This window comes from Chrysochloris asiatica, unplaced genomic scaffold (genome assembly GCF_000296735.1).
Source record: "Chrysochloris asiatica unplaced genomic scaffold, ChrAsi1.0 scaffold00086, whole genome shotgun sequence".
NCBI classification, from domain to species: Eukaryota; Metazoa; Chordata; class Mammalia; order Afrosoricida; family Chrysochloridae; genus Chrysochloris; species Chrysochloris asiatica.
Genome location: NW_006408604.1, coordinates 11,867,685 through 11,887,235, shown reverse-complemented (window position 1 = coordinate 11,887,235; position 19,551 = coordinate 11,867,685). Strand labels below are relative to the sequence as shown.

General features: G+C 39.2%; 1 protein-coding gene across 1 annotated transcript in view; it reads right to left on the bottom strand.

Annotated features, from left to right (window-relative positions):
- DUSP16 (dual specificity phosphatase 16) overlaps nucleotides 1-19,551 on the bottom strand; it is an 80,071-nt gene that overhangs the window by 48,980 nt on the left and 11,540 nt on the right. Inside the window, exon 3 of the mRNA XM_006866052.1 lies at nucleotides 9,128-9,291. Within this exon, the coding sequence (XP_006866114.1) occupies nucleotides 9,128-9,291 (164 nt within the window). The remainder of the gene's footprint in view (nucleotides 1-9,127; nucleotides 9,292-19,551) is intronic.

The window sequence follows — 19,551 nt, the reverse complement described above, 5'->3', positions numbered from 1 at the left end:
ATCTGGATCAAGAAGCAGTTTTTTGAACAGAACATGGGAACCTTAAATGGTTTAAAATTAAGACGAGTGTGCGACAGGGTTGTATTCTTTCACCATACTTATTCAACCTGTATGCTGAGCAAATAATCCGAGAAGCTGAGTTATATGAAGAAAAACGTGACATCAAGATTGGAGGAAGACTCATTAAGAACTTGAGATATACAGATGATACAACCTTGCTTGCCAAAAGTGAGGAGGACTTAAAACATTTACTGATGAAGATCAAAGAGCACAACCTTGGGTATGGATTACATCTCAATGTAAAGAAAACAAAAATCCTCACCACTGGACCAATAAGCAACGTTCTTATCAACAGAGAAAAGACTGAAGTTGTTAAGGACTTCATTATTCTTGGGTCAACTATCAACACTCACAGAAGCGGCAGTCAAAAAATCAAATGATGTATTGCATTAGGCAAACCTGCTGCACAAGGCCTTTTGAAAGTGTTGAAAAACAAAGATGTCAGCTTAAGGACTAAGGTGCACCTGACCCAAGCCATGGTATTTTCAGTAACCTCATATGCATGTGAAAGCTGGACAGTGAATAAGGAAGATAGTAGAAGAATTGATGTTGTTGAGTTATGGTGTTGGAAGAGAATATTCAAAGTGCCATGGGCTGCCAAAAGAACCAACAGAGCTGTTTTGGAAGAAGTGCAGCCAGAGTGCTCCTTGGAGGCCAAAATGGCCAAACTTTGTCTCTCATACTTTGGACATATTGTCAGGAAGGACCAGTCGCTGGAGAAGGATATCATGTTTGGTAAGGTGGGGAGTCAGAGAAAAAGAGGAAGACCCACAATGAGATGGATTGGCCAAGTGACAGTGCCGATGGACTCAAGTGTGGCAACAGTAGTGAGGTTGGCCCAGGATTGGGCAAGGTTTTGTTCTGCTGTGCATAAGGTCGTTATGGGCTGGCACTGACTCAATGGCACCTAACAACAACAACAACAAAAAGGCAAAGAAGAAGTAAAACTCTATTTGCAAATGATATAATCCTATATAGAAAATATCTCAAAAGATCAGCAAGAATATTATTGGAACTCATTGACAGAATTGGCAAAGTGGCAGGGCATAAAAATCAGTTGGATTCCTCTATACTCCTAAAGACAGCTTTGAAAAGGCAATCAGGAAAACAATACCATGTACAATAGCCACCCCCAAAGATGATATGTTGTTGTTAAGTGCCATTGAGTCAACTCTCACAGTGACCCTGTATAAGGTTTTCAAGGAACAGCTGGTGAGTTTGAATTGCTGACCTTGTGGTTCACAGTCCAGTGCTGATCCTACAGTGCCACATCCATAAATACCTAGGAATAAATCTAACCAGAGAAACAAAAGACCTTACAAAGAAAACTACAAAACACTACTAAAAGAAACCAAGAGAAGAGATTTACAGAAAAAATAGTCACTACCTTTATATGGAAAGGAAAGAGACCTCAGATAATAAGCAAAGCACTCCTTAAGAAGAACAAAACTGGAGGCTGTTCTCTCCCTTATCTCAAAACTTACTGTACAACCACATTGATCAAAACAGCTTGGTACTGGTACAACGAACGATACATGTATCAATGGAACAGAATTGAGAACCCAGAAGGAAACCCATTTGTCAGCTGGTCTTTGACAAACGGACAAAACACATTAAGTGGGGGAAAAGATACTCTCTTCAACAAATGGTACTGACAAAACAAGAAATCCATTTGCAAAAGAATGAAACAAGACCCAGATTTCATACCATATACAAAAACAAACTCTCTGTTGACTAAAAATCTAAATGTAAAACCTAAAACTATAAACCTCATCAATGAAAAACAAGGACAATCTTCTTGTTAAATGTCACTGAGTCAGTTTCAACTCATAGGTATCCTGAACAGGGTTTCCAAGGAGCTGAGTTTGAACTGCCAACCTTGTGGCTCAAACTGACCTTGAGGTCCAGTACATCATCCTACAGCACCAAACCAGGACTCCTGGGAATATCTTGTTGTTAAGTGTCATCATGTCGATTCCAACTCATAGTGACCCTGTATAGATTTCTGAGGAGTGGCTAGTGAGTTTGAACTGGTGACCTCAAAGTTCAAACTGACTTTGTGGTCCAGTGCTTATCCTACAGTGCCATACCAGGACTTCACGATAATCTTAGGGGTTCTAATATATGACATACACTATCAAATATTACTAAAAACACATCAAAAGTAGAAGACAAAATTAGATGACTGGGATCTCCTACAAACTAGGTACTCATGTGCATCAAAAGATTTTGCCAAGAGTAACAAGGGAACCAAAGACTGGAAAAAAGTTTTTGCAGTGATGAATTAGAGTCCTGGTGTGGTGCTGTGGGCTAATGCGCCAGACTACAAAGCCATTTGAACTACAATGTCAGTGGTTCAAGCTCACAAGCTGCTCCTAGGAAAGCCTATACAGGGTCGCTATGGGTTGGAATCGGCTCAAGGGCACTTAACAACAACAAATCAGAAAAGGGACTAATCTCTAAAATTTATAGAAAACTACAACATCTCTACAAGAAAAAGGCAACCCAATTAAAAAATGGGCACATGTAAAGATGCTTTACCAAGAAGACATTCAGGCAGCCAACAAACATGCAAAGAAATGTTCATTAGCCACTGTTGTTGTTAAGTGCCGTTAAGTCAGTTCTGACTCATAGTGACCCTGTATAGGGTTTCCAAAGAGCGGGTGGTGAATTTGAACCACCAACCCTGTGGCTCAAAATGACTTTACAGTGCAGCACATTATCCCACAGTGCCATAGATACAAATCAAAACAATGAGATATCACATCACCCTAGCATTAATAGCAAACATCTGAAAAGCAGAAAACAATACTGGCAAGGGTGTGGAGGGACTGGTACCATCTACATTGCTGGCTGTTGTTGTTGTTCTTGTTAAGTGCCGTCAAATCAGTTCCGACTCATAGTGACCTTGTATAGGGTTTCCAAGGAGCGATTGGTGAGTTGGAACCTCTGATCTTGTGGTTCAAATCGACCTTATGGTCCAGTGCTTTATCCCACAGTGTGACACCAAAACTCCTCATTGCTACTGGGATTGTAAAATGGTTCAAAACCACTGTAGAAAATGGCATAGTGTGTCCTCAGAAAGCTGGAAACAGAAATAGCGTATGTCCCAGCAATCTCTCTACAAGAAATTCACAAGAAATACCAGCCAGAACACAAGTAGCTATATGTACACAGATGTTCATCACAGCACTATTCACAATAGCAAAAAGATGGAGACAACCTAAATGACATTCAATGGAAGAATGGGTAAACAAACTCTTGTGCATAGACATGATAGTACCATGCAACACTAAAGAGTAACAATGAATCTATGGAACACCTTATAACATGGATAAACTTGGAGAGCATTATGCTAAGTGAAATTAGTCAATCACAAAAGGACAACTATTATATGAGATCACAACTGTAAAAAGGTACAAAAATCCTGTGCTGTTTCTCTGTTGCACAGTCGGAATGTGTGTGTGTGTGGTACATGTGCTGTGGTATATACATATGCGTGTGTGGGGTTGGAGTATTCCTGGATGAGAGAATAAACATGGAAGTGTGAAATAATACTGAACTGGGTGTTTCTGGAGGTCATGTTTGGAAATGGACTGACAGAGTAATAGCAAGAGCAAAAATTGTGTTAATGGTGCAGGACTGGGCAGTGGTTTTTTCTGTTGTTCAAACCAACCTGATGACTCCTAACAAAAATAACTCAGTATGTCCATTTGGATATATGGTAGACATTTCAAACTTAACTGAATTCCTACTTCCCCATGTCAATTAATGGTAACTCCATTGTCTAAGCTTTCTGATGACTCTTTTACACATCCTTACCATGTAATCCATCAGAAAATTCTACTGGCAACACTTTTTAAATACAACCCCTACTACCATTTTGATTTTATTTTGCTATTTTGGTTTCCTCGATCCATCCTGAAGGGAGTTACATCTATTGTCAACACAAGAGCCAAAGTGGTCCTAAAACAATGCAAGTCACATCATGTCACTCCTCTGCTCATAAACTTCCACTGGCTTCCCATTTGTTAGAGTAAAATAAAAACAAGTTGACATCCTTATACGGCATGCAAGGGCTCCATGATCTGCTCCCACTGGCTTTTTGAATCCTCTTTTACCACACTCCCTCATGCTCTTCTCCAATCATACTCGTCTCCTCAATACTCATTTATCAGACCAGACATATTCTCATCTTTACATTGGCTGTTTCTTCTGCCTGTTCTCCTCTTCTCCCAGACACCCACATGAATCACTGTTTGACCTCCTTGAAGAGTTTGCTCATGTTTTCGTATCAGTGAGTCTGACCTAGATCACACCATTCAATTACAACCCATACCCCAAAAGCTACTCCTTTCCTATCTTACCCTATGCATTTCTAATCGCATTTATCAATGCCATAAGATAAGCACTAGCCTGTGAACCACAAGGTCAGTGGTTTAAGTCTACCAGTTCTGCTCCCACAAAGATTTACAGCTTCAGAAGCCTTGTACAGGCTCGCTATGAGTTGGAACAGACTCTATGACACTTAACAACCATTCTATGTAATTTACCTATATATTATGTTTATTGTCAGCTTTTCCTTCTCAAATGTAAACTTATGAAGACAGATTTTTGTCTCGTTTATTGACGTAGCCTCAGTACCTAGTAAAGTGCTTGGCTAACACTTGTTGCTAAGTGCCATCAAGTTGGGATCTGACTTATAGCGACCCTGTACAGGGTTTCCAAAGAGCAGCTGGTAAGTTAGAACTACCGGCCTTAATGGCCTAAACCAACATTGCAGTTTACTGCATTAACCGGCAACGCACACTATAGGTTCAATAAATAAATTGTTGAGTGAATAAATGAATGAATCACTGTCCTTAGGCTGACTAAAACCAGGAAGAGAACAAGTTTATTAACATACGAAGCTATACAAAGAACGTTGACAATAGATATTGTGTTAAATAAAATGTTAAAATTAATTTCACCCATACCTTTTTGCTTTTCTAATAATGCTACAAAATTGTTTCAATTCTGTACGTGGCTTACATTACGTTTTCATTGCACAGTGCTGTTGTAGAACTGGCTGTGAAATAACAAGGAAAGACAATCTCAGTTGTTATCAAATGGACGTACAAATCTGTCAGTCCTTAACAACACTCTGCTTTGGAACGTTCCATTTTACAGAAGATGGGTTGTTTCTGGTGTTTATATAAACACAGCACTTGAAGTCAGAGCAGCTAGGGTTTGTATGAGTCTGTCTCTGATGAGCTATTAAGTCAAGATTTCCTAGCTATACAACCTTAACATTTCAGCACCAACCTACCCCTTAATTCTACTACTGAGGTTAAATGCAATAATATAAAAGTGCCTCACATTTTAAATAAGGAGCACCAGTGGCACGATGGTTAAGTACTTGACTGCTAACTCAAAGGTCAGTAGTTTGAACCCACCCAGCAGCTCTGTTGAAGCAAAGACCTGGTAACCTGCTCCCATTGAGATTGTTGTTGTTGAGTACCATCAAGTCGGTTTTGACTCATAGCAATCCTGTATAGTAAGGTGTCCAAGGAGTGGCTGGTAAGCTTGAACCGTCAACCTTATGGTTCAATCCGACCTTGTAGTTCAGCACATTAACCCGCAGCACCACACCAGGACTCATAATAAAATTAAATAAAATAAATATATATTTTTAAAATAAAATAAAAATATTAAAAAAAAATAAAGATTACAGCCTAGGAAATCCTGTGGGACAGTTCTACACTGTGTCGTAACAGACTCAACAGCACACAAGAAAAACAATTTAAGTAAGAAATATTTTATCCTCCTATGTAAGTTTCTGTGACACATACTTTTAACATTATTTTGGAGACACCAAATTTGGGGGGCGGGGGAAGACGACTAATAAAATCGTGGGTTTATAGTTGCTTTATTTTAAAAAAGAGAAATGTACTATTAGGGAGAGTACAAACTCTTCACAGGTATTTTCAAAAGGATATTTGGGCATCTCCTTCAAGTACATTATTTCTCCTAGAATCTTTAATTCAGGGAGTTGAGTAGGAAGGTCAGTTAGTTTATACTATCTATGAACTAAGAGGCAAGTCTGGTTCTCTAACTCATCAGCTGGGTAACCTTGGGGAAGTCATTTAACATTCCTGGAATATCATTTGCCTTATTTATCAAATGAAGGAGTCTGACCGAATGATCTCTAAAATCCCCTTCAGCACTGAGGCTCTTGCCAACAATGAATGTAGAGGTCAAATATAAATTTCTCTTCACCATTTTCAAAGCTTCCTAGCTTGTCAGTACATTCTTCTTTCTCACTATCTGCAAGCCTAAACATCTGTTCCAAAGAAGCTTTCTTAGTCTCTGTGAGCTCTTGCCCAAGCTGTGTTTCCCAGAAGCCTTCATAACAAAATATTCCCCCTACTATTTCCTCTCAGTGTATCTATGTACAAATCCTGTGTCCTTTGAGTTTAGAAGTCAATTGAAAATAGACAACTACTTTTTTTTCTGAGCCTCAAGTCCAAGTTCTGGTTTAACTGTTGTCACTATTTGGGCTCTTATATAGTTAACATTTTGTTGGGGAAAAGTACATAACAAAATAAATGTGTCCATTTATTTAATACTGCAAGTCATAAAGATGATGTTACTTCTGGAAGCTGCTGAGTAACTGGTTAAGTTTTAATGGAGTCATTCTGAACAGCATTGTTAATTCACTTTTTCAGTCCTCCCCAACTTCTGAATTTGGGGAATACATAAAACAGTTCTCTCCAGTTCTACCCCAGGAATGCATGTGACTTCAGGAAATTAATCTTTCCTTCTGTGACACAATCTGCTTATCTCTCAAAGAGAATTAATAATAATACATGTTCAAAGGCATTGTGACCCTGCCAGAAAGGCTCAGTACAAGCAAGACTATCAAATTTCAAATAGGCACCTATCACAGTAACAGCAGGCTTATTAACAACACAGTGTTGAGGGAAAATTTTGAAGATGCAAGTGTTTTGGGAAAAAAAAAAAAAAAAAAAAGGAGTGCCTCATTACTTTCTTAGTTATCTAAAGGGAGTCCAAATGGTGCAACAGTAAAACACTGGGCTGCTAACTAAAAGGAGAGCAGTTTGAGCCACCAGCCACTCTATGGGAATGGTAAAGGTTCACAGCCTCAGAACCTTAATGAAAGCAGCTCTACTTTGATTCTATAGGTTCACTATGAGTTAGAATCAATTAGATGGAAGTGGGTTTGTTTTTCTTTCTTTTTTTTTGTTTTTGTTTAGTTATTTAGTGCTGCTATAAACAGAAATATCACAAATGAATGGCCTTCACAGAATTTTTATTTTCTTAGTTTAAGAGGCTACAACTCTGAATTCCAGGCACTGGCTCTAGGGAATTCCGATCCCTGTCTCCTTTCAACATCTGTGGGCCTGGCATTCCTTGAAGATTTCCATGTGTCTTGGCATCAACCTTCCCCTTGGGTCTAGGAAGTTCTCAGCACAAGGACTCTGGGTCCAAATGATGTGTTGTACTATCAGTTCTTCTTTCCCAGTAGTTGTTAAGTCCCTTTCCTCTTGCTCCTCTCTCCTTTTATCTCTTGTACATGTGACTCAAGAAAGGATGTTACTAGAGTAAGGATGGGACTTGAGTCTCATCCTTTGTAAGGTTGCAACAACACATATTAAATCTGCCTCGTTGACATATAGAGGTTAGAGTAATTACAACCACACAACACTGGTAATCATGGCTTGGCCACCTCGATACATATTTACAGCAGGGGTGGGCTGCACTGTATAATCAATCCATGACTTTCCAACCTCCGGTTCCCCAAAATTCATGTCCTTGGCAAATGTAAAATACATTTACCCTATCATATTATCCCAAAAGATTTAAACCGATTTCAAGTCCAAATTCTCATCTTCTAAATCATCTAAATTAAATATAGGTGAGTCTTTAGGCATATTCTGTCCTGGAGCAAAATTCGCCTTCATCTGTAAATCTGTGAAATCTAGACTATACGGTAACTGTTTCCAAAGTACAATGGTTGAACAGGCAAAAGTGGACATTTTCATCATAAAGGGGAGAAATGGATGGGGAAACAGGATACCAGGCACCAAACAAGTACAAAAAAAAACAGGGGAAAAAAAATGTTAAGCTTAAAAATATCTTGTTTTCTGAGACAATCTAGGCACTGGGCCTGGCCCTCTAGACTCTGAAGGTTGGCCATGCTCTCTAGATTCTGGGTCCATCTTCCAGGCCCACTGGGAGAGCAACTCTGCTCCCTTAGCATTGAGTGTTCTATTCTCCTAGTTCCTCTGAGTGGCAAACCACCCCCCACCCCCACATCCCCCAGCTCCAGCAGACCCTATTCTTCAGCTTCTTGAGTATGGTAGCCCCACCCCTTCAGCTCTGAGTGGCAGATCTGATACCCTGGCACACCTTAACAGCAGCACAGTCCGGAAGTGGGCTGGCCAAGATCTCTCTATTCAAACCTAGGAGGTTGTAGAGCTCTACCCTTTGAGATCTGGGAGGCCATGGCTCTACCCTTTGAAGCGGAGATGGCTCTGATTCCCACGCTGATCCAACAGTTATACTGATCTCTAACCTGCGCCAGGAGGGACCTTTTCTTTTCTTGTAGGACATCAGACAGATGTAGTTCTTCTGACCTGTTTCCTGCCTATAGAACTCATTTTTAAAGATGAACTAATTCAGGAAGTATTAGCCTAGAAAAGTAGACATGCTTCTTGAGTGTGCCTAGCTATTGTAACAGAACAATTAGTACCCTAAGAAAATAAGCTAAACTTATAGAGAAGCTATCCTATTCCAGGTCTCTTGGACCTCTGAGGACCAAGCAAATATGACAATAGTTTAGGTTTCCTATTGATGGCACATAACAACAACAACAACAACAATCAGCAATAAATAACATCAAACAACGTAACACTCCAAATATGATACAACTGTTAACTGTGGAGTCACAGAGAGGGTGCACTTCCTTTCTGGGCTGGGGTGTGTTTGAAATGACAGTTAATGGGTAACAGCAGTTTCTCCAGCATCTAACAAACCCTACAAGGAAGATTTTCAAAGCACCCACCTTGTTGAGGACATCTCGCTGGCAGCCAAGATAAAGATTGGGAAGAATTCGGGTTGGCCCAATGTTGGCAACAGGTAGGCAGGGCTGAGAAATGCAGGTAGGGACTAGAGTGGATTTTCCTTCACAGAGGCCAGGAAAACAACGGGAGAACTCAGCAAACCCACCTATGAATAAACATTGAAGTCATCAAGCATACTATAAAATTATGCCAGGCATAAAGATAAAATCTGTCTCCAAAAACAATTCAACTCAAAACTATTTAAAAAAAAACCCAAATCCCACAAATGCAAGTGGATACCATTGCTCATGGGCTTCTTTCTACAGCTGTTGACTGGTAAGTCTGATGTGTAGTCCAACAATGAGCCCTGGCTTGAGCGACTGTAATAGTAATACAAAGTCTTCTCTTTATCAAATACTGTCTTCATCTTTGTATATCCTACAACACTGCTCCCAACTTGCGCCCCATCAAACCATCCCCTATGTGAACTTTGTGTGTGTGTGTGTTTGTATGTATAACCAAAAGGAAACATAGAGAAGATTTAAAGTCAGTAGCAAGTAACTAAGCTGAGACAATTATTCATAGAAGCAAAATGGAGATATATAAAATGTGAACTAGGAGCAGATGTTACTTCTTAAAAATAAAATTAACCAAGATATCTTTCAGTTAACTTTAAATCCCCCTACTGCAAAATATTTAAAACCTACTATTTATTTTTAAGGCAAAACAAACACACTCGCTCCTACCCTTACAAATATTCTCTATATCAAGTTCCTTGGGGTTCCCTGGGGCAGTCAGTCAAGGTTTTCATAATTATCACGGATCGCAGGGGCTTCTGTTCATTTGATAAACACTATAGAGAAGTGGTGACAAACCTTAATTTCTTAGGGTACATGAAGGCCTTCTAGCAAGACTCAGAATTAGAGGAACTCAGTTGTTGCTGTCGTTGTTTTTAGTCCATATAATCATCTGTTCAAGGAGCTCTGGTGGTGGTGGTGTTGTTGTGAAGTGCCATCGAGTCGGTTCCGACCCATAGCGACCCTGTATAGGGTTTCCAAGGAGCAGCTGGTGAGCTTGAACCGCCAACCTTGCAGTTCAAATGGCTCTTCAGTGTGACGCATTAACCAACAACGCCACACCAGGACTCCTCTGGTGGTGGTGGTGTTGTTGTTGTTAAGTGCCTTCGAGTCGGTTCCTACCCATAGCGACCCTGTACAGGGTTTCCGAGGGTGTAAATCCTTACGGGAGTAGAAAGCCTCATCTTTCTCCCGTGGAGTGGCTGGTAGTTTCAAACCGCTGACCTTAAGGTTCGCAGCCCGATTCGTAACCACTACGCTACCAGAGCTCCTTAGTGGGTTACAAATTGAGCTGCTAACCACAAGGTCAGCAGTTCAAATCTACCAGGTGTTCTGTGGTAGAAGGATGAGACTGGCCTTCTGCCCCTGTAAAGATTTACAGCCTTGGAAACACACTACAGGGTTGCCGAGTCAGAACTGACTCAATAGCACATAACCACCAGCACCAATCATTTGTTCTATGACCTTTATGAAGTCACAGAAATCTATCTAGTCACACAGGCATTCTTTCCTTGAGCAAAGAAAAAGTAGCTTCCCAATCCAAGTATTTTTTGCTGCCCAAATTCAAACTCAGGAACCAAATAGATTCTGATCATTTTTCAGATAAATTCCTTGTATTCAAACCCTCACTACTCACTAAATCCAACTCAGGAACCAAAGATATTCAGGTTACAGGAAATATTTTTCACATTTTTACTATTATTAACACTATTACTAAATTAAAATACATACACAGTTAACATGTTAAGTCATCTTAGGAGACAGTACAGCTCCATTTATACCTCTCTAAGCTTTAAAGATTTACAGCCTCGGAAACCCTGTACAGGGTCGCTATGAGTCTGAACCGACTCCACAGCACATGACAACAACAACAGCAAGCTTTAAACAAGACCCCCTAAGATCTCATATTATCTGTCTCCTTGAGCTATATTCTATCAGCTTTCTCCCCCACTTATGAAAGCATACGAAATCCACTCACAAAAACTGCACAAGTGACGGGAAATAGAAGAATGTCACCCTTTAACTATCCCCTGTATTACGTGCATCTTAAGTATAACCCAGTTGGACTCCTGTGTCTACTGTCTCTGCTCAGTACAGGTTGCGCTATACAGCAAAGTGCCATGATAGGAAGTCGGTGGCAGCAATTGTGCTACAAGTGTGCTTTCCTATTCTCTAACGTAATTCAGTAAGGGTCTATGTTATTTTCACACATAAGCACTTTATGCTCACTGAAGTTCTCAAGGCAATCTGACAGAGTAAGTGTTTCCATTATATAAAGCCCAAATTCCTTTGTGTGATAGATGTGGCTCTCGGGGATCCGAACCTCGACGCAGTTTCATTTCTTACCATTTCATTTCCAACCATGACCTTCAGTCACACACAACTCAGTATTACTTCATACTTTCATGCTTTTCTCTCATCCAGGAATACCCCAACCCTATGCATGTACTTGTATATACCACAGCACCCCTCCCCTCATACACACACACATGCCCCCCTGACTGTACAGCAGAGAAATTGAGAGCACAGGCCGCTGCACCTGAGCTCCACCACTTGCTAGTTGTCTGATCTTGAGCAAGTTGCTTAAATCCCCTGGCTTTCCTCTTCTATAAATGTGGATGATTGTACCTGACTCAAGAGTTGTTGAGAGAATTAAACTAGTTAACACATCCATAGCCCGCTGTGCCTAGCACACAGTAAGTATTCAATGTTGTTGTTGTTAAGTACCATGGAGTCGGTTACAACTCATAGCAACAGGGTTTCTGAGGCTGTACATCTTTACAGGAGCAGAATGCCTCATCTTTCTACCGTGGAACTGCTGGCAGTTTCGAACTGCTGACCTTGAGGTTGGCAGCTCAACTCGTAACCACTACACGCTACCAGAGCCCCTTAAGTATTCAATAGGAATCAGCAATTACTATTTTCTTACAGTGATCATACATTCAAGACCCAAGCCTTGTCTGTGAGGTTTACCTCTACCCTTGTTTATAGCCCACTTCTTAGTTATACTTCATTAACATTCACCAAAGACACAAAGTAAAAAAAAAAAAAAAAGCAATGTTTCTAAAGTAATATTGCTTAAAGTGTATTCCAGAGCACTAATGACCTGTAAGAATTTGATATATGAGATATTGGTCCCAAAAATAGAGAAATACTATGTATCTTATTTGCTTGGGAGAGTCATAGCACCATCAGCATATTATAGACTCTGAAAAGTATCTCCAAGGAAACGGGTTTAATTTCATTTAACTGAAATAAGTTTCCTAAACTTATGTGACTATGGAAGCTCCCATCATTTTCACCACCCTAAAATTCATTGACAGCAGTGTAACTCACATTTAAGGAAATGCTATACTAGGACTAACGCAAACACCAAAATAGAATTGATTAGAGAATCTCTAAAACTCTGAGGCAGTGAAACAAGTCTCAACAAAGGGGCCAGCCAGTATCAGTATATGTATTATGTGCCAAGGGCCTTCAACAAGTTTATGGCAAGTTTCCATTATCTTTTATCTATTTTTCAATGAACTATTTGAAGTTCCCTTGTATATGAATTGAGTACCAGTCTTCAGGATCTATCATTTTGTTTCTGTAAGTGATTTGTGCCTTGTTAGGCGCTGGGCTGCTAACCACAAGGTCAGTGGTTCAAATTCACCAGTCACTCCACAGGAGAAAGATAAGGCTATCTGCTCCAGTAAACATTTGCAATCAAAGAAAGCCTATAAAGGGTTACTATGAGTCAGAATCAATTCAGTGACAATGTGTTATTTATATATATATATTTAGTTTTACAATTATACAATTATTTAAGGTGACATTTTCTTATAGCAATAAACGTCAGAGTCTCATCATTCTTTACAGGTGTAACATAACAACTGCTTTACACCTATGTAATATAACAACTAAGAGGCACTATTTTGATTATAATTTAGTTGTATTAATTTATCTGTGTTGTACAAACAGTTTACTCTCAACTGTTAACCTAATGGTGGGCAGTTCAAACCCATCCAGCAGCACCATCGAAGAAAGACTTAAGATTACAGTCAAGAAAACCCTGTGGAGCAGTTCTATTCTATAATACGCACACTGCTCACATAGTCAAGTTCCAAGGTTGCTATGCAAAACCATCGAGAATCATGGCCTAGCCTAATTGACACATAACCTTAACCATCACAGCCAGGTTTACTATCTCACCTTACACCGAGGCATGTGTTACGGCAAGATGTACGTCATTAATGCAAAACCAGGTGTATAGTAGACCTTTTACTATGGTTGTCAATGACAAATGTCAGATCCTATGACAGTGGGTAAGTTAGGAGGAGGTGAGTGTGGAGTCATATGAATAAGAAACTCACTCAGCAGCAACAGGTTTGAGTGTTTCTATTTTTTCTTTAAAAACATCTATGGTTGTATTTCCTCAAAGGACCATTTTCATTTCTGACTCTAAAATAATTCACTGAGTAGTTTCTCATTTAAATACAACAAAAAGATAGTCCAGTAAACGTCCTCAAAGAAGAAAAAAAAACCAGACAATCCAAAAGGTCTCCACTTGAATTCTATTTTACATACATAAGTAATAATAACTTGAAGGTACTGAACATTACAGTGTGTAAAGTATTACTCTTAAGCACTTTGCAAGTAATAAGTCAGCCTTCCCAACTAGCCAATGAGAGAGGAACCATTATTATTCCCATTTTACAGGAAAGGAGATGGAGGCTACTAAGTATACTACTTAGTGGCAGAGCCAGGATGAGTCCACGCAGTCTCGCTCTAGAGTTGTGCTGTCAGTGCAATGCTACACCCCTTCTGTAAACACTATGGCATTGACTTCAACTCTCCTTTGGATGTGGGCACAGTCTTGCTAGTATCTATGAATGGAGTCTTGCCTCACCAGCACTACCATGCCAAGTCTCAATATCAGGCTAAAAATGGCACGGCCCTCTCCCAAACTGATGGAAAAGACTTGCTTCCCTAAACCTTTAAGGTTCAAAAGCTTACATGAGGACAAAGAAAGGGAGTTCTGACATAACCAGACACATAGAGACCCTTTTAATGCATTTCACATGAATCCCATAGCAAAGTTTACAGTGAACTAACTGAAATGTAAATATGGTCACACATTGGCATGGGTAGTGAGGCTGAAGCTACGCCTTGAGGGCTTCCATGCCATTCTCCACAGAACAACTTTCAGAAGGAATACAACTCTGATTCTATAACCATCAACTAAGCCAGAGAGCCTGGATGTTCTAAGTCCAACTCTATTGTTAATTAGAACAGCAATCCTGAATCACTTAACTTTGGTAATCTCAAAAGTGAAAGTGCGGCACTAGAAAATTCTAAGACACCGAACAGAAATAAACCATTCCAGCATCAAACAAAAAAGCAAAGATGAAAAGCAAAACAAAATAGTTAACACACTATAAAACAAAACGAAACCTCTTCTTAAAAAAATCTGTTCAACTAATATCTAGCACAAACCCAGAACAGCCTTAAAATATCTCACAAATTTTGTTGGAATCAGAAGATTCATTTTAATGCTGTTTGGCTTGAAATGTTCTAAACTATGGCTCCCAGTCACTTCCAGAAAACACTACCTCAGCCAGAGTACCCACGTTTCCCCTGATCTTTATCTATGACAATGTTCCACTAGGTTGATATATCCTCCTTCATTGACTGCTTTTTCCATTCAATGACCTTTCTCATTCACTGTTGTACTCTAGTGACCCCAGTTTCATTTTATTAATTAACAACAGATGAGACACTGCCTGTTTCCCTATACCCTTAAAAACTATGTGCGGCATCAGCAGCAGCTCAGTTTCGAAATATGTCTAAAATGTTCCTCTTCCTTTGCTAGGTCTCCTACAAACTGAATCTACATGAAAAGAAAAATACAATTCATTTATGTAAAATAACAAGTAATCTTATCTGCCCATGTCATAACTCTCTGCTGTCTCCTAGACTCCCAGTGAGAGTCTACCACAACAAGACATAATAACATCAGTTCATTGTCCTGTTTACTGTGAAAAGTAGCCCTGAAAAACAGACAAGCTTTTTCAAGAGAGTTTGAAAGTATTATTTTTAAAGTTGTTCAAGGATTTGAATCACTGTCCAATTTTGCTAGGTTTCTCCTATCCCTGGTTACAGAAATGCAAAAAAAAACAGAAAGTATTATTAACCTACATGTGATTTGCTAATGCAGACCTAGATCTAAGAACAGTTCTATCAGATGTTCCCCCTCACACTAAAATTGTTTGCATTTAAGAGGAAGACACATACACAGTCACATGCTCTGTATAGAACATGGGGTGGAGAGATAGGTTGACTACAATGTTTCTGCTTGTTAATAAGTCTTCCATAAATCCAACCAATGAATATATGTTTATACATAAAGCCATATATACGACATTAAATAGAATATGCAGTGTAGTTTCAAACGCAGTCAAAATTTATGTATCCCTTTATTCTAATTCAGTCAAGAGATATTTCTTCCTTTGAGAGCCTTTGCAATGCCAAATAAATGCAAAAGCCAGTGTGAAGCACCATTCCATTTTTAGGGAAAAAAATAAAGCCTGTCAAGTAAAATAAAATACATATAGCAACTTTTTCCAATTAGTCACTCATTTCTCTTCCTAAGAACAATCAGACCCTTGCAACCAGTTATTTATCACAGTATGCTTTTTATAGTTTTCAAATAGCTTGATGCTTTCGTAAAACAGATTTTTGTGTGTGTGACATAATGCAATCTCTTATACACTTTAGAATATAGAGTAAACGAATGATTTAAGGTGCTCTGGTGGTACAAATATTAAAGTGCTTGGCTGCTAACTAAAAGGTCTGCGATTCAAATCCATCAGCTGCTTCTCAGGAAAAAGATGAGGCACTCTGCTTTGGCAAAGATGACAGCCTTGGAAACACTAGGGGCATAAGGTACTATCCTGTCCTCTAGGGTTGCAATGAGTTGGAATCAAACTGATGGCAGTTATACCTGTACCTATAGAGAACAGCTCTCTCCGAAATGAAAGTAAAACCTGCTGCTTTACCCTTGTACAAAGAAAACAACCTAAATATTAAAAATAGAAAATATTAGAAGTATTTCACACTTCTATATTAGTACATAGAAAATACTGGAAGTATTTCACAATTCTATATAGTAAATGTTTTAACTGCTATTGAAATTATTCTATGCTTTAGTCTGAAATGACTGGATTGGAGTATTAAACCAAGAGGAAGTGACAGACAGGCATTTTTCTCTGAAGACCCTTCAGAAACTAGGTAAGCAGCCAAAACCCATAAAACTTGTCTTAGAACTGTTGTCTCCGAAAAACACCCGTTTATAAAATCACTCCATCACTTGGCACAGGCAGGAAGTGGGAAGTTCTATCTAATCTAATTTGGGGATTAACACAATGATCACATATGCTAATGAATTAAGAATTCTCAGTGCTAGCATAAGAAAAATCACTGATTATTAAAATAATGCAACTTATAATTGAATTTCTTCTGATTCAAAGTGTCTTGTTATTCTAATTATCTTATTATTCCTCACACTAACATTATCTAAATCAGTTCAACTGGCAAAATCGAGAGGCAGTATTTCGGAAAGAGGTCTTAGAAGATGTACAGTGACAGTTCTTTTTATCAATTTTTCAAACTGGAAATACATAATCATACTCAGAAACTCCTTTTCTTAAAACAAATACACACAATCAGAACTCCTAATAAATACCCTCAAACAAAGGCAGTTCTAAAGAATACAACCAGAATAACCAGTCAAAAAAGGAATACAGCCAAAATCTGCAAGTTGACTGAGTAAAATTAATGAATTATGTGAGCAGGCATCCAGATTACCAAGTAGCAACTCTGATTGGCCCACTGGTGTTTTTAAGATATGGAGACAACAATCAAGCAAACAGTATCCTGAGACTTCCTGAGAAAGAAGAGTTTAGAAGGACTCAACTTCCATCAGCTGAAGAAAAAATTCCAGCCTCAACTTGCAATACTGAAGAATTCTATGGGCAAAATGTTGAATGATGCGGAAAATATCAAAAGAAGATGGAAAGTATACAAGTCACTGTACCAAAAAAGAAATGGTCTATGTTCAACCATTTAACGAGGTATGAAAGTAATGAAGGAAGACGTCCAATCTACACTGAAAGCACTGGTACAAAGCAAGACTTCAGGAATAGATGGAATACAAATGGATATCTGTCAACAAATTGATGAAGCATTGGAGGCTCTCACTCATCTATGCCAAAAAATTTGGAAGATAGCTACATAGCCAACTGATTGGAAGAGATCCATATTTGTGCCCATTCCAAAGAAAAGTGACCCAAAAGAATACAGAAATCACTGAACAATTTCATAGTATCAGATGTAAGTAATAATTTTGCTGAAGATAATTAAAACATGGCTGCAACAGGGAACTGCCAGAAATTCAAGCTGGATTCAGATGAGGACATGGAATGAAGGATATCACTGCTGACATCAGATGGATCTTGGATGAAAGCACAGAATACCAGAAAGATATTTATTTGTGCTTTATTGACTATGCAAAAGCTTTCAATTGTGTGGTTCTTGACAAGCTATGGGTAACATTGTGAAGAATGGGTATTCCAGAACACTTCATTGTGCTCATGAGGAATCAGTACATAGATTAACAGGCAGTCATTCAAACTGAACAAGGAGATACAGACGGGCTTAAAATCAGGAACGGTGCGCACCAGGGTTGTATTGTTTCACCATAATTATTCAGTCTGTAGACTGCGCAAATAGTCTGAGAAACTGAATTATTTGAAGAGGAATATGGCATATCAGGATTGGTGGAAGACTCATTAACAACCTGCAATGTGCAGATGATACAACTTTTCTTGTTGAAAGCAGAGAGGACTTGAAATACTTACTGATGAAGCTCAAAGACCACAGCCTTCAGTGAGGATTACACCTCAATGTAAAGAAAACAAAAATCCTCACAACTGAGCCAATAAATAACATCATAATATATAGAGAAAAGACTGAAGCTGTCAAAAGACTTCATTTGCTTGGATCCACTATCAACACTCATGGAAGCAGCAGCCGAGAAATCAAACTGACATATCCGCTACACAAGAATGCTTTAAAGTGTTAAAGACCAAAGATGTCTGTTTGAGAACTAAGGTGCTCCTGACCTAAGCCATGGTATTTCCAACAGCCTCATATGCACGTGAAAGTTGGACAGTGAATGAGGAAAATCATAGAAGAATTGATGTATTTGAGTTACGGTGTTGGAGGAGAATACTGAAAGTACCGTGGACTGCCAGAAGGACAGTCAGAATGTTCCTTAAAAGCCAAGGTGGCAGGATTTTGTCTCTCATACTTCGGACATGCTGTCCGGAGGGGCCATCAAAAAAGAGTAAGACCCACAACAATGAGATGGTTTAGCACAGTGGCAGCAGCAATGGGCTCAAGGGTAACATTAGTTGTGAGGATGGCCCACGACTGGGCAGTGTTTCATTATGTTGTACATAGGTCTCTGTGAGTTGGAGCTGACTAACAACAACATAACAACTTCCATCAACATGAAAAGAAGAGGTTATCTTACTAAAGAGATCTCATTTGCTTATTTTCACCTGAAAATGAAAGATTTCCAAGCCTGTATTTTTAAGCTTGGTGTTCCAAACTCCAATGTAACATTTTCAACTCCTTTTGGCCATTTTACTTGAAAGCTTTCTACCCCTGCTGCCCTACTGTTGCTGCTGTATGCTGCTGAGTTGGTTCCAACTCATAGCGACCATATCTATATACAGTTTCTGAGGAGTGGCTGGTGAGTTCCAATCACTGACCTACCAGTTCAAACTGACCTTGAAGTCCAATGTTTATCATACAATGCCACAGTAGGGCTGCCACATTAAGCACCCTCAAATACAGTTTTTTATGTCATTCTCTGCTCCCAAACAGCCACAGAATAAAATCCAGTTTTTGTTGGTGTTCTTAGCTGTCCTCAAAGTCATTCCAACTCATGGTGGTACTGTGCACAAGAGTACAAAACACTGCCTGGTCTTGTACCATCCCCGTGACTAGTTACCGATCAGACTATTGTGAGCCAGAGGATTTCAATCCACAAGATTACATTTTTTATAAGCAGATTGCCACACCTTTCTTCTTAGTCTGGAAGCTCCACTGAAAAGTGTGCAGCATTTTAGCCACACACAAGCTTCCACTGACAGGCAGGTGGTGGCTGTATAAGCTCTGCATAAGCATGTGGTGCACTAGCAAGGAACTGAACTAGGTCTCCTACAAGAAAGGCAAGAGTTCTACCACTGAACCATCAATGCCTCCCCAAAGCTTGTTTTTTCTTTCCCTCAAATGTTCTT